At 27.9% G+C, this 16,487-nt stretch overlaps 1 protein-coding gene and 1 long non-coding RNA gene across 8 annotated transcripts in view; one reads left to right on the top strand and one right to left on the bottom strand.

The window, feature by feature from the left end:
* Nucleotides 1-13,534, top strand: part of LOC142321534 (uncharacterized) — an 81,536-nt gene extending 68,002 nt beyond the window's left edge. Inside the window, exons 5-6 of one of the 5 annotated variants that reach the window (XR_012755655.1) lie at nucleotides 5,613-5,731; nucleotides 13,032-13,534. This is a non-coding gene — a long non-coding RNA (uncharacterized LOC142321534). The remainder of the gene's footprint in view (nucleotides 1-5,612; nucleotides 5,732-13,031) is intronic. The other 4 variants (XR_012755658.1, XR_012755659.1, XR_012755657.1 and 1 more) reach the window with 4 other exon arrangements.
* Nucleotides 1-16,487, bottom strand: part of Sap-r (prosaposin) — a 176,897-nt gene that overhangs the window by 22,772 nt on the left and 137,638 nt on the right. For 2 of the 3 annotated variants that reach the window (XM_075359692.1, XM_075359691.1), the window contains one exon: nucleotides 15,720-15,906. In XM_075359692.1, coding sequence (XP_075215807.1) covers nucleotides 15,720-15,906 — 187 coding nt within the window. Of the gene's footprint in view, nucleotides 1-6,463; nucleotides 6,973-15,719; nucleotides 15,907-16,487 lie in introns of those variants that run through there. The other variant, XM_075359694.1, reaches the window with a different exon arrangement.

Below are 16,487 nucleotides of genomic sequence, written 5' to 3' on the forward strand. Positions count from 1 at the left end.
AAAATCTTAACTGAAGAAATTACGAAACATGTAGGAGGTTCTGATAACATAATAAGAATGATAACAAGCAATGATATTGAGGCGGAAGAACATGATCGACAACAAAGCGACGCACTTGAACGGACACTTTTTTTTGGAAAATGCTTAAGCTATGTTGAACAGCAGCTTGCTTGAAATGATGGTTAGTGACATTTTATTTCATAAAAGATGGAACCCACTTACAGAAAAGAAACTATATTCTTCCAAAAAATAACAAAAATAATGGACCATTTGAAAAAAAAAAATTAAAAAGGTAGTCATAAATTTTATTTATATTACATATGGCCAACTATTGTAATGCTATGTTAATTAAACCAGCCTTTCATAATACTGGTAGCTTAATAAGTTAATTTTTTACATTTCCAATAATCCAAGGAGCTTGAATTTTATATTAACTCTGATTAGCAAGAGTGCTGCTGTATTTCATTTTCTTAAAAAAAAAAAAACTTCTTTGATTTGTTTTATGTAACATGTGCAAAATTTTTTTATTGATAAAATGTAACCTAAATGCAAAAATTTATTAAGCCAGCAATTTTTGAGATTGAGAACCATACAAATGTTTACATATTATAGATAAGGTTTAATACACTGTAATGCACTAATTAAGAGATATCAAGATAGGATTTTACCTTAAAATTTTAATTCACAAAATTATATAATTTTTATAAAAAAATAAACCTAAATTATAAAACAGTAATAATTTAATTACTCACCATGAAATAGTATTAAAAAAATTTGTTTGAAGTTCTGAAGAATAAAATCAACATGCAAAAACTAAATTGTATAAATTACTGATTACATCACATTCATGCATAATTATACATAATATCGACTATTTAAATAAAAAACAAATATTTAAGCAACAAAAATACAACTAAATAAGATTACATCAACTTTAATAAAAAGTTGACATGCACAATAACATTCTTGAAAAATGAAACTGAAAATAATAATAAAAAAAATTTATCATAAATTTAAAACAATTTACCTAAGATTTTAACAAATTTACATCTCAAAATACATTTTTATCTTAACAGCCAAAACTGTTTATACATGCTATACTGGTACTAGCCAAATTTCAAATATAATTATTCATGCCTGGAATGAGTTAGCAGCAGAATGAAAATGAAATGAAATACCACCAAAATAAACATATCAACTAACTGTCTAAAAAAAATAAAAATGGCTTTACTATCACGTATGGTTAATTAAATAAAAGTGATTGAAAATATTAATTTATATTAAAAAATTATAAATGAATTCATCTTGCTTTGATTTAGTAATTTATTTATAGAAAATTTCAAAGAAAAAGTTTCTAAATATTTATGTAAGAATTTTCAGAAACTACTTTCTTACTTTGATGCACATATTTTTCATAACAGTTAATGTCAGTTTCTGAATTACCATACACCTCATATATATATATATATGGTTTCCAGGTATCCTCAAAGACAAATTTTGAGACGGTCAGTTGGAGAGAACGACTAATAAATGAACTCATTTCACAATTCTCTGACATTAATTTAGCTCAAGAAACTTCATTAATTATGTAGAAATACTACAGATTTTTCTTTTAACATTATTGTTCAACATAGCGTCATATTTGAGGAAGTATTTATAATGTGGAACAATGAAGTTTGCAAGTAAAGTTAATCTCAAATGCAATATTAAGGTAATTCTGGAATCATAGCAAAAACACAATCTTTCCATGTCATTGCAAACTATATAAAAAAGGTAAATTAGCTGATTTATGCATCAATCAACTTAACTGTACATTTTATATAAATTATAACAATAAAATATTTGTCTCGCTTTCCTTAATATCAAAATTCAATTCTAAAATAAGTAAAAACAATTACCTTCAAATAATGATTCCATGAAAAAATTTCCAAAATGCAGTAAAAACTCTTCTAAAAAGTGCTTGTAAAACATGCATTTCCATTCAGTAACATCCCTTTTGAAAAATGTAAATTTTTTTGTCAGCAATTTTCAGATTCTGAATGAAATTATCCCAACTAAACAACCTTTCATTTCAACATAAGGGATAATAAAAAATTTTTATAAAATAACTGAATCTAATTTTCCATTACAAAACTATTTTGCCAATGCCTAAAAAAAAAAATCTTACAAATATTTTATTTTATATGCTGACAAAAAAAAAAAAGTAGCACATTTATAAAAAAATGATTTTTGTTGAAATAATAATCATAACATAAGTTATTTATATATTATTCTGACAATATCTTGCAAATCAGGTCACTAAATTATCCAGATGATTATTTACAAAAATTTTTAGATTTTATTAATTTTAATTTTATTACACATGATTTTTGTTATAATAATTAATGCTTTTAAAGTTCCTGGATAAAAATTAAAATCTTTTCTTAATGAACACTGGTTAAACTGATTTTACTTTTAATAAAATATATATCATTATTTGATATAACATTAAAGCACAAAATATAGTGCATGCCTGATAACAGGTTACCAAAATTTTGTTACAATAAAGAGTTGATTAGTAGTACAACTGGTATTCACAATTACGGAACATATTAGGTGAGGTTGGTTTTCAGTGGTTATGGCTGGAACAGGACATGGCCAAAGTAACGGAATATAAAATTTTAATTTTAAAGAACTGGGAGAATAAATTACTGATTGAGGAAACAAAGAGAATTTATTATTCTAGTTATAATCCTCTGTTTAGTTGTATTGTGAATAATGTTTTGGCAGAAGATATTACTATGCATATCAGATTGAAAAGAAGAGATTAGCCAGTTGCATATTAATAATCCAAATTCATTAAAATTGTATGATTACGGGGTTCGGCACACACAGAGTTCTGAACAGGGTTGCCAGATATGTAACTAATCAAAATTATATGAATCATTTTCTGATGAATCAGTTTATAAAGGGTTGCTTGAGTGTTACATTAAAACTGATAAAGATTGGAATATCACTGATGATTTGTTAAAAGTATTACTTCTGATAAAATTAATTTATTCAAATTTTTTTAGATAGAGCACTGAGAAAGTGCACTTGGAGTATTTTAACTATATGTATTGTAAAAATTACTTAAGAGTAACTGCGATTTTTATTTTAAGTATTCAAGATAAAGATACGTTAAAATAAGTCTTTATATACTTATTCATTGATCTAAGGAATATTAATGCATGTAGATAAATTTGAAAAATGTATTTTGAGTATAATTAGTGTAGTTTATGTTTGTATGTGATGTAAACTGTTTTGGTTAGTTCATCAAATTCTGTAAATTTTTAACTTTTAAACAGCCAATAAATAATAGCGAATAATAGAGCAAAATGTAATTTCCTTCTTTACTTGTCATCTATAAAAATGTTCTTATAAAACAATTTCTTTTGTTGTAATATTATAAGACATTTACATTGTTAAATCTATTTATCATTATCTTAATTTTTAAGATGTTTCTAATAATTTTTTCCTTAATGTATCATGTTAAAATTATTGGTGTTATAAATAAATGTTATTATGAATTCCTAGCATGGGGATTTGTTATGCAAAGTCTAAATATGATTGATTTTATGTTCATTATATTATCACTGTTACTATTACTGATTATTCTTTAAAGAAATTTGATAAATGTATTTTCCAATTAAGTAGATTGCTTTACTTTGGATGTGAACAGCTATAAAAAAAAATTGCAGTTTATTAATTTTATTTTAAATAATTTATTTGGTCCATTTACCTTGGATCTTGTAAAATTACTTAATGGGTTAGTTAAATTTTATTATAATATGTTTTTATATATTCAGTTATCCACCACTCACTATGGGTTACAAAAATGAGAAAGTTAGTTTTTCTTTTTATAGCACATTTTCATATGCTCTTTTTTTTAATATTTTTGTGAACACAGGAAAAGATTTCTGATACGTTCTTAAATTCTTTAATTCTGTGCCTATTAAATAAAATAATTAATGTTATTATTAAATAAAACAATTTTGTATATAAATTAGGTTAAGATTTCAGTTTGGTTTGCTTTGTCCAAGACTATTACTAAGAAGTATTTTAACACAAAAGTTTTAGGCTAAAATAATGTAATAAATTTTATTGGAGTAAATTATAATCTAACAGTCTGATTTTAAACGAAATCTGTTGGTCAGAATTTTATTTTTTAGTTTTCTTAAGTAATTGACTTCAAAAAGTAACCTGCTTTTGGAATTTTCTTCCTTTTATTATAAAATTTTTTTAAAAATTCAATAATAATAATAAGAAATCTAGAATTAGTAGTTATACTCCATTTTGTACACAGTGAAAGATTTTTTACTCCATTTTGTATAAAGTGGAAGATTCTCAGTTCGACCATTCCTGAGATGTGGGGTTAATTGAAACCCAACCACCAAAGAACACCGGTATCCACGATCTAGTATTCAAGTCCGTGTAAAAATAACTGGCTTTACTAGAACGCAAACCCATATATGAGTCTCTGAATGTGGCTATTTGTCTTCACATAGTTACATATAAATTCCAAGGGATGTTTTTTCAATCATTTTGGGTGGGAATTCCTGATACAATGTGATTGGAAACTATTTTACTTCCGTTATCAGGTGAGTTCAATGACTATACGTATGTAACAAGACGTGTGCATTATTTTTTTCATGTTTTTTGCTATTTTTAAGTAATTTGTTTACAAACTGTTCCTTCCAAAACCTCGTTTTCAGCTTGCTTCATTTGAATTCAAACAAAATTTTCGAGAACAAAAATTCAGAAGGAAATGAATAAAAATATTTATATTATTATAATAAAACCATATTATATTATTCCATGCCCAGGTGTACTACTTCTTCAAAATTGCTATGTTATATTACCATTAATGTTACTATTATTATTCAGTGTCTTTTACATGGAAAGAAGACAACGTAAAACAACCAAAATCATCACCTACAGTTTGCAAATTCTAATGTGCTCAGTGAGACTTATGTCGTTTTCGTGTAAGCTTTGAATTGCGAGATAATTAAACAGTGTTCCTTAACCAGATTAGTGGCAGAATTCATCAAAAACATACGTTATATGTTATTTTTATGCATGAATGCATGTTTTAATTTACTTTAAATAGTTTTTGCATGAAATTTTTCCTTTCACCCACAGCCATAAACATTGTCACCCACGAAGGGTTAAAACATGTTTGGTTTTTAAAATTTATTAAATCAAAAACAAATTAGATTAGACGAAAGCATATAATACTTTTAATTCTTACATGAATTAAAAGTGTGTCTAATTATTCCACTGTTACTACGGATAAAGTCAAAATATAGAAACTATTTAAATATTTAGAAATAGTGCTGCGATTGAGATAGTTTATGAGGTCTGTTAAAAAAAATATTTGTCATTAGGGTGTTCAAATAAAAGTATTCACAAATTTAATTTTTGTTTTTATTCAATTTTCTATGAAAATTTATGTTCCTTATGATTCAGTGGACTAATCCAGCATCTTTTTTCTTCTTCACTGGTTAGAATTTTTAAGATTTTCACTCTCTTTATAATGTTATTAACTACCTTAAATCCAATGCTAGTCTAATTTATTTTCTTATTCTTTACAGGATCTTACCTGGAGAAATAGTTCTTGGTTCTAAAAAAATGGTTAAAATTCACATACTTAGGGAATCTTCTTAAGATAATGAAAACTAGAGAAAAAAAGATAGATGCAAGGGTACAGAAGGTAAATAATATAAAAGATTTAATCTTGGATAAAAATCTTGCAATGTACAAAACAATTATTTACTAAGCTTATTTTGTTTAAAACACAAAAGAAAAATGGATAAAAAAAATGTAAAGAGTTACTGCAGGATTGCATTCTTTAGCAATAAAATTCAGGAGGGATAATTTAGAAAAGATAGGGAAAGATAGACCACAGGAAGTTGCAGTTAAAGAATAGTAACATTTCAAACATTCAAAATAGTTATTTAAGGATGAAAAAAGTCTCAATAAATAATGAAGTTCTTAGAAAAATTAGAACTTGGAAATGAAAATTTATGATGATGATGATGGAATTTTGATGTAGGAAAAGGTGCTTACAGCAAAACCTTTAAGTTAATATAGATTATAGCTCTAATAGTATAACCACACTCTTGGAATGGTTAATCATGCTATGTAGTACACTTAATAAATGGTCACTGAAGTAATAAAATTTACTATGTATTCCTTATTTTACTATTATTATTATTATCATCATGATCATCATCTCGTAAGACAAAAAAAAAATAACTATTAACCTTCAAAGTTAAATTTTATCATAAATAAACCTTAGCAAATTAATGCACCACTATATTTGCAATAATCATAATTGAAAAAATGATTAATGTAAAAAAAAAAGTGTATAACAAATACTGACTACAGCTTATAAAAAAAAACTAAATGAACAAAATAAGAAAAAAAAGCAAAACTAAAATCATAGTATATCATAAAAATAATTATATTTATTAACAAAATACTTTATACATTTATTTAATTGATTACAATAATTTCTAAATTAGATACAATCATTCTTAATAGTATTTTAAATTACACAGCCAAAATGAATAATTTAATTAAATCATATCTATCATGATTGTACAATATTGAATTCATAATTGATTAAAAGACATTTACAACATAGATCAACCTTTCATAAATAAAATGAAACTGAAAATGGTAAAAATAAACTACATAAAACGACACAGTCAGTATGACAAAACTATAAATCATTAGTTAAAAAAAAAAAATATATACATTATTTTGTAACTCGTGAATAAGGAGGATTTCGTGACATAAAAACTTTCCTCGTCTTAAATGCAACGAGTATAATCAAAACTACACAGACAAATGCTGCAATACAAGTGTAAATAATGAACATATTTAATTGATGTTGTGTCTTTACGTTAGGCAAAGATTGTGGTGGAGACGTTTTGTTATTTATTTCACCTGAAACATAGTAAATGAAATAATGAAAGAATAAAAACCTGAACTTAAAAAAATATATAAATGTATACAGAATGAATACTTTATGTATCTCCTAAATTAACTTATAACTTAATACAAAAAAATTACATCTTTATGGCTACAAAAAATAATAACAATTAAAATTCATGTTTTTATTTTCGATGATAGCTCTATATAATTAAAAAGATTACTTATAAAATAACTAGTACACTTAATAGTATTACAATCATAAAAACCAGTTTTGATTCTCTACGTATTAAGCCCTATAATACTGACTAATAATGCTTAATTTTTAATTTGTTTTTACTGAAGCAATTATTTATATTCAACAATTGGATTTAATAAAAATAAAACAAAAAACAGATAACAATTGACTTAATTAACGGGCAAAGATTTTAAATAACTCTAGTGTTTGCTGATATTAAACAGACCTCAGACAATAAAGTGTTTGCCAAATAAGTTTTACATTTCATTGCTATCAATTTTTTATTACAATGATTTAAATTTCAACTGATTATATTATTTATTTACATAAGCTAATTCCTAATTATAGGGGATGGGCAGGAAGTCCCTTTACATTGTAATAAATCCTGCATAATCAGGCTCTACTGCTGCCAATTCTCTCTGCTGATATCGCTCACTACTGCAGTTAATCGATACAGTTATCAGAAAGATCGATGAGTGGTTGCTTCCAGAATTAATGGCAAAAGGGATTACTGATATCATTATGTTTCAGCAAGATGGTACTCCAGCACATTTTACATTAAATGTCTGCAGATGCCTCAATGAAATTTTTCCAACTGCTGGATTGCATGTGGATCAGAAGAGTTACCAGCTCCGTTACCTTGGCCAACATGAAGTTCTGACCTCATCACACCTGACAATGCACCCTGGAGTTTGGTAAAAGAAGAGATCTCAAAATGAAGATACATCAATAATGAGCAGCTTGAAGACACTGTTCGGTCAGCATCTGAAATCATCACTCCTGATATGCTGTTGTGGATATACAACCAGACATGAAGACACATACAGCTGTGCATGGAACCCACACAGATGATTTAGATTCACAGAAGGTAAACTGCACCTATCCTAATAATTTCATAACAAGCATAAAGGGACTTTCCACCCACCTCATATAGAAAATAGGGGTGTACGAAAATAGCACCTGTTTTAAAAGAAAATAACCATTAAAAGTTTTTTAACCAAACACTATTTTACTTTTATATACTTTAGATAATTTTCCCAGATAGTCTACCTGAACAATTAGGCATTTATTATTATATATAAAATGTTTTTGTATATCCTCATTGTACTTGTTTATCACTGGTACATTCAGAAATATAGTGATTGCTTCTTTCACAAATTCAAACAATCATACAGCACAGTTCTACTTGCATGTCAAGTTTGTGAGAAGGTAAAAAACCAGTAGGATCGTGGACTGTCAAAAAATTACTATTTCAAGTGTTCAAAAAGTTGTGTCAACTGTCTGTATGAGAACAGGCATCGCTGTGGAGAAGTTTTGCTGATAGAAGATAAGTACCAACAGGAATTTTTAATTACATATTGCAATCTCTTTTAGAAAATGCATCGCTTATTGTATCTTTTATCTTTCAGTAAGGTTACTTAAATTCCATGCCATTACATAATTGTAACTTATAACTTCATGGTTTTATATAGGGAATGAAGGTGATTGTCAATGTATAATTTGTATTTAATTAACAGAATAGGACACATCAGTTTTCTTGCCTACCACAATGTACATGAAAAATTCATTTCTTTCCATTTTGTATTGATCTCAAAATTAGTATGGACATTCATCCCTTTCCATTTTGTATTGATCCCAAAATTAGTATGGACATTCAGCTGTCATTACGGATGATTATTCTCATGGATAATCTTCCTCCTTGCATTTCTAATTGTTGCCACTACCAGTGAACGCACTGTTCATTTATCCATAACATCACAATTACCTTCCTTACAATAATTCTCAAAAATCATTTTCAATTTTAATTATTATAAAAGGCCAAGAAATAACACTAAAATTTCTATAGTGTTAGAACAGACGCAGAGTCATTAAAGTTACTAAGATCAGCATATCTTGAAATGGTTAGGATTATTAAGCCACATTATAGCATTATGTTAATAGCAACTACTTTCTGTACACCCTTACAATAACTTTTCTCCCCATTTTTTTTTTTTTTTTTGTTGATATGTAAGTAAGTAAAGAATGATGGCCATTTCCTAACCTTCAATTTAATTCAGAATTAGTTGGATAAAATGCTAGCTTGGTGCAGCATTCAGATAAAAGTATATCACTTTAAAATTAATGAGTCACCTGTTTTAAACTATATAAAAAATCTTAGCAGAAATAATATACCAGGAATATAAAATTTAATCATAAACAGTATTTTTTATAAAGTTTGGGGTTACTTTGTCACAACTTGTCACTTATATAAAATTTCTTTTCTTTCCCCCATTTTTCTGTCTACTTTCCCTCACTTCTAAAAATATTAGAATACAATGTTATTTAAACAAGATAAAATGCTTTATTATTTAAATATATATATATATATATATATATATATATATACACATAAGTTATTAAAATCATAGCTTGTAGAGGCAAAAAAGAAGAAAAAAAACTAGGCACTATCAGTTACATGTAGGAGTCTCTTCATAACTTACTCCTCACTTTTTCCTATTTGAATACTCTAATCATTTTTTCATTTTCCATCAGTGCCTATTCTATTTTTTGCTGAATCTCCAGAAAGGTTTCAGATATTCATCCCTTGCAACTTCACATTCATATTTAAGAACAGGAAAAAATTACAGATACCAAATGCAATAAAATAATCCGTAATCCAAGTTTTTTTGGACTCAAACACTACTATAGAATACTGTTAATAGAATACACAATAAGTTATTCTAAAACAATATTTCATACATTTTTCAGACAAAGTGTCTGAGTGTTTCTATGAATTAGGTAGTATTTATTTGATGTTGAAACTATCCTCCTACTCACCCAATTGAATGTCTTTCATTTTAACTCAATTCTAGATAGTGTTTAAATTTAAGAGAATCTGAAACGTTATAGTCAGATGTATCCATTTTAAAATCATCTAGCATTCTCCTTCTACCACTATAGAATAGGAACACCTTGATTTTCACTTTTAATGAACAAGTGATGTTATTCTCTTGCAATTATCACATTAATATTCAAAATACATGCCTGATTTATCAATATCCAGTTATGAAACAATTAAAAGTAAATATTTTAATTTGAATTGAAACAAAGGTACAATATTATTGCAAACATATGAGGTGTGGCTATTAAATGAGAATAATGCTGCTCAAGAAGAACTGCGCATGCGCCAAATTAGTACAACTGACAGCTGTGTAACGTGAAACCTTTTCTTTCGATTGTTGCCACTCCAGTTTCTGTAGACAAATTAGTCTGGCCATGACGACCCTTGTTTGGATAAAATCTTCTTTTTTTTTTTTTATTTTATTTTGTCGAAAAAATTAAATGTTTTATTAGAGCAAAGAATTGTCGTGAAATTTAATATAAACTTGAAGAAACTGCTACGGAAACTTATCTTTTATTAAAAAAAGAATATGGTAATGAATGTGTATTACGCGTGCAGGTTTTTGAGTGGCTTAAGCGTTTTCAAGATGGCCGAGATGTTGAAGATGATGTTTATCCCGGTCGCTCTTCCATGTCAAAAATGAATAAAAATATTGAAAAAAAATTGGTAATCTGACCCGATCTGACAGTCGGTTAACTATTCTTGTCTTTATTCAAGGGCCTTGCTCAACTCCTTAAAAAACAACCCAAACTGTGGAAGAACAAGTCATGGGTTTTTCATCAAGACAACATACCGGCTCACACTGCATTGTCTGTCCAGATGTTTCTAGCCAAGTATTTCATCCCAGTGTTAGATCATTTGCCTTATTCACCTGGCCCGGCACCATGCGACTTTTATCTGTTCCCCAAGGTCAAATCTGCATTAAAAGGAACAAAATTTCAGACCATTGAAGCTGTGAAAGAAAAAGTGGCATGCGTCATGAAAGAGCTCACAGAAGACATCCAGCACTGTTTTGAACAATTGAAAATTCGCATGGAGCACTGTAGGGGTGTAGAGAGGAGTGGTGTATATTAAAGGAGATAATAACTAAATATGTATAAATTTAAAATAAAATATTTTACAGCATTAGTTTCGTTATTTAATAGCCACACCTCGTACACAAAAACCTATATTGTATTTCGACTAATAAAAAAAATTGTTAGAATCATTTAAATAAGTACAAAGAATAATTACAAGTTTACAAAACAACTATAGTTTTTAATATATTAATTTAATACCACAAACAATAATTAATTTTCAGAGCTAGATTCAACTGTAAGTAGTGAGACCTGGATGGAATGTTTTCTCTCATTCTTATCCAGAGGTTATGTGCCATGTTATTATCAACTTTTATCATTTAACATTAGTAAGACATTATGAAAGTGTAAATAAGATTACAAAAACTATTTCTCATGAATTAAATGTCTGTGAAAACAATATCGATATTGCAATATATACAAAACTATAACTCAACAACCTGACAATTAAAAAAAATCTTTCACAAAAAAAACTAAGAAGGAATGAAGTTACACTATACTTGAATATAGGTTAAAAATCTAATAGAAAGAGGAGAGAACATAAAATCATAGCTAATAAATTTCTTAACATGACATGACGACTAAGTAAAAAGAAATGTTACACTAGACTAAGAAAACAGCAGAAAAAAATTTGTCTAAGGTATAACATTAGATACAAAAACATTAAGGAAATAAACTGCTCTTTCATACATAACAACCACAAGAGATTAATTGTTGACTCACTAATATAACTCATAAATTATGTATCAATAAATGACTTACCTATCAATTCAGTCATCTGTTTCAGTAAATGAATGCTCTTTATGTAACACTTCTATTTGATAAAACTATACTGGCAATGATGCAATAAGAGGTAATACTTTCACTAATTTACATATAACTACAGATAATTTTACTAATACACAGATTTATAATCACACCAGTTTACAGAAAATGGAATGCATAAGCAATGGGTTTTGATAACCATTACATGACCTGATGCAAGCTCTGCTTAAATAATTTTACATTTACTATTGAATATACATCAAGATTTGTCAATACATAATAGTTTATGGATTCAAATGGATTAAAATGAACAATACAAAACCCCACAACTTAAAAAAGATATACATCCAACTGAAGTCTCCAAAACAAGTTCTGTATTTTAATAACATGCATATTTAAGCATTACATTTAGAATTTAGAACTATGTAGTAATAAAACTGATGAAATATAATAAATGCAAGATTAAAAGCCACTAACACATCTGTATTAAAACTAAATTAGAGCTGATAAACATTTACATGCAAACACAGAAATAACATGAAAAAATAGACATTTATTGTAGTAACATGTAGGAAATCTTACACAATTTTAGTTTTTTATATTTTTTTGCAGGTAAATATTATCTAATCATACTGATTACTTGCTACAGAAAGCATTTTCAAACTTCAAAAGCCAATATTTCTCAGTTATTAAGACAGGGATTCTATATTTTAATAATAGCAGAGAAATTTCAGTAAGCAACTCTTAATGGAAAAATGAGATTAAACAAAATAGTTATTAAAGAGACTACACATATGACCCTTGAAGGTAAAAGTAATGCATAGTTTAGCTAAGAGCTTTAGCTGTAAACCACATATCTCCATAAACTACTGAAGGTACTTTCTAGCCTCTGAAGCAGGATTTAAGAATTGTTTATGTACTCTAAAAATTGCATATTATGTATACCAAAATTTAAATTACTTCAACTCTCTAATTACATTATTTATAAGCAACTATTATAATGTACGCAAGTTTACATAATATTCACTGTTAGATATATAGTATAGTTACTCGGATATAATTTAACAATACCCGTAAAACATCTTGATATCATAATGCAATTTTTATTTTACAGTTTGTTTGATGGGAGATTTAAACTGAGGGACATCATATATTTTTGAGATTCAAGAATCAGGCAGGATAAAATTAGAAAAAAATCACTAATCAATCACAAAGTTAAATAAAATGCATTATCATGAACTATAACAATGTTTTTCTGAAGTAATAAAGAATTAATACCACAAATAAAAAGGATATTTTTTAAAATTTGCAAATCAAATTCAGACAAATGTATAAATATATATATATATATATGTGTATGTAACAATAATCATACTATAAACGTCCATGTATTATCACAATTCTCTTTGGAATGACAATTGCAAAACTAAGGCTGCATGTCATACATGGATTTTAAGGCATTACAATGAAGACGATTCATTAAACTTACATGTAATAATGAATCCATGGGAACTGTAATAAATATGTTTTGTTTTGACTATGGAACCTAGATCCAATGAAATAAAATGATTTAGAAAAAAAACAAAAAATTTGGCTTTAAGTAATTATCAGTATTAGAAAATTAGACCCTTTTCTAGGATATGAACCCAAGTTTAGAATAAGAATAGACTACAAGTCTATTCTTATTTCATACAAAAACATTTTTTTCAATCATTTTATGATCAGTTTTGATTTTGATAACAACCCTATATGTAAATACTTCTTGTACTACAGAATGAGTGAAGAAGAGAGACATATTCATTCATTGTTACAGTGAAGTTACATGTTATTGCTTATTCAAAGGAGCATGGAAATCGTACTACAGACAAAAAGAGTTTGATAGAGCAGTCCTGGATTCATGAGTGGTAAAAATAAAGAGAATGAATTTCTCATAATCAATAAAAAAAAAGATAGAAGAATGCATTTTGGCAGATATCTGTAAATAGAAGATAAACTTCTGGTGCATCCTGTAAATATGGAATGCATGTCAGTTTGGATATGCGATTTCACCAGAAATGTGTCAGATGAAAGTCCTGGTAATCTAAATCTGTCCATTACAAGCATTGAAGGGTTTTTTGTAATAAAGTGCTTGGTTAATGCATTTAATCTAGTCCAATATTAATTCATTATTAAATCCATTCTTTTTCTTCTCCATGTACAATAATAATAGCAGGCAGAAAATTTTTACCTTTTGAAAGTCTTTCATACTGACATAATGAGATGATTTTATAAACATAAGATGATTTTCAACCCACAGATAACCACAATGATGTTGCTTAAGAGCCAATTGGCTGCTTCCTGAAAAATCCGGGTTTGAATGGCTGATCTCCCCATTTGGTATGTTATGGATAAAAAATACCTGGTTGTTATCCTTGATGTAAAGTTTCGGTTAAAGGAACATCTACAGTATGTGGCAAAAAAGGTCGCTGATGCTTTTCATGAAATCTATAGTCATTCATCTCTATTGGGGTTGAATTACCGCACCATGCGTAATTTAAAAAGGTGTCAGTGAAGCTATTATGCTGTATGCTGTGTCTGTCTGGGCTCAATGCATGCCGTTTAGGTGTTGTGCAAGCATTTTTTTCCAGGCCCAGCGACTCTTGCTGGTTGTTATAGGTGGTTATAGAACAGTCTCACGGGAGGCAGTCTGTGTTATAGCCAGAGTCAAACCAATAGATATCTTGGCTAATGAGCATAGAGAACACTACATCTCCAAGGTAAATAACCTATTGACGTCAGAACGAAAGAAGGAGATTGAAGACTGGAGCCTTACATCTTGGCAGATCAGGTGAGACAAATCCCCAACAGGTTGCTATACGCATGGTATATTTCCTGTAGTGTCTGATTCAGCTGCAATTGGATGGGTCTCCCCAAATTGGTATGTTACACAATTTCTCTCCAGGCATGGTGCCTTTCAGGGGAGTTTGGCTAGGTTTTGTTTGGTGGATTTGAGTCAATGCCCAGATTGTGGGACTGATGATACAGTGGACCACGTCCTCTACGTCTGTCCCTGATACGAGAGTGAACATTCACGAGCTGTTAGGGAACTTGAGAGAATACATTCCTTTCTGGATCTCTGTATTAACTGGATGATCCACGAGAAGTGGTCTACAGTGATCGGTTTTCTTCATGCCCTTTAAAGAACTAAGTCATTAGTTCTTTAATGAATTTTTCTTTAGAAAAATTTTCTATCATTAAAGAACTCCCTAACAATAAAGTTCATTTCTAAGTAGCTTTACTACAGCACTAATACCAAGTCAATACAAATGACTTAAAAACAGGACAAACATAATGAAAAAAAAAGTTTTAGTATCAACATATGTGAAGCACAACTGGAATAAAATCTCATTTCATTAGCTGTTTCAAAGAATCAAATTTAAATACAAATTACTTTAACAATATTAGATCTTAACAAAATATGTAGTGCAAATTATTCAAAATTTTATAGCTAGTAATTTTGTGTATTTACTTCTAAGAATAAAATCAAACAATATTATTTTGACAGCACATTTTTACCTGGATGTATTAAACTCATATAATTAAAAAACCTTCCTAAAGTAGGAACAATCTACCATTTAGAAAAATTATAAAAGTTTGTACATTCAAAAGAACGCATGACTAAACTTAAAATTGTAGTTCTACTCACGAATGAAAATTTTATAAATATACATGATTCCATATCAGCAAGCACAATTTCAATACTTTATAAATAAATAACGATTTTGAAAGTGTATTCATGCTTAAAAAAAATATAAAAACTTACTCTTCATCAAAACAGAAACATCATGTTTACATAAGTGAATAGCCGTACAGATCTGTTCTGGTTCTAAACTAGCAGCGAGCAGTTCGATTACCAAATCTGCATACTGTTTGACGAACTGAAGGCACTCATTTTTGATAGTAGTGGGCAAGTGAACACAAATATTATTTACAGTATTTTTGATCTCCTCCTGAAAGATATAAAATTAAAAAAAAATCATTTAAATTAAAAAATATATAAAATAACCTCACAAAATAATTAAAAAAATTTTTTATCTTTAACTTATTTAAAACATGGATAAGATGTACAAAAAAATGCTACCCATATAGAAACGCTAAGCAAGAAATGATAAAAGAGATCACTACTAAAATGTGAGCTAAACTACGTGAATGCAGAATATGTATAATTTTTCACAAGTTTTCTGATAAATTTTGTTGAATTTTTATGGAGAAATACTTGGAATATAAGAATTATAACAGGTTGCATATTATTATGCTACAATAATCCAATATTAAGCAAAAATTATGATGTTAAAATTAAAGATATCTTCAAATACACAATGAAATTCTTCATTTGAATAAAGCACATACAAGTTTTAATTGAAAACGCGGTTTTTCCATTTTCTTATGTAAAAATATGTATTACTTTCAACACACAGATTTTTTTATGAGATAAATGAGTTAGTATACAAAGTATGGCCTTTAAAAACTACTTTAAATTTATTCAGTTAATAATGAATTAATTTAGTTAAAGATAAATAGCTTATGAATT

The sequence above is a fragment of the Lycorma delicatula genome, chromosome 3 (assembly GCF_047948215.1).
Source record: "Lycorma delicatula isolate Av1 chromosome 3, ASM4794821v1, whole genome shotgun sequence".
Taxonomy (NCBI): Eukaryota; Metazoa; Arthropoda; class Insecta; order Hemiptera; family Fulgoridae; genus Lycorma; species Lycorma delicatula.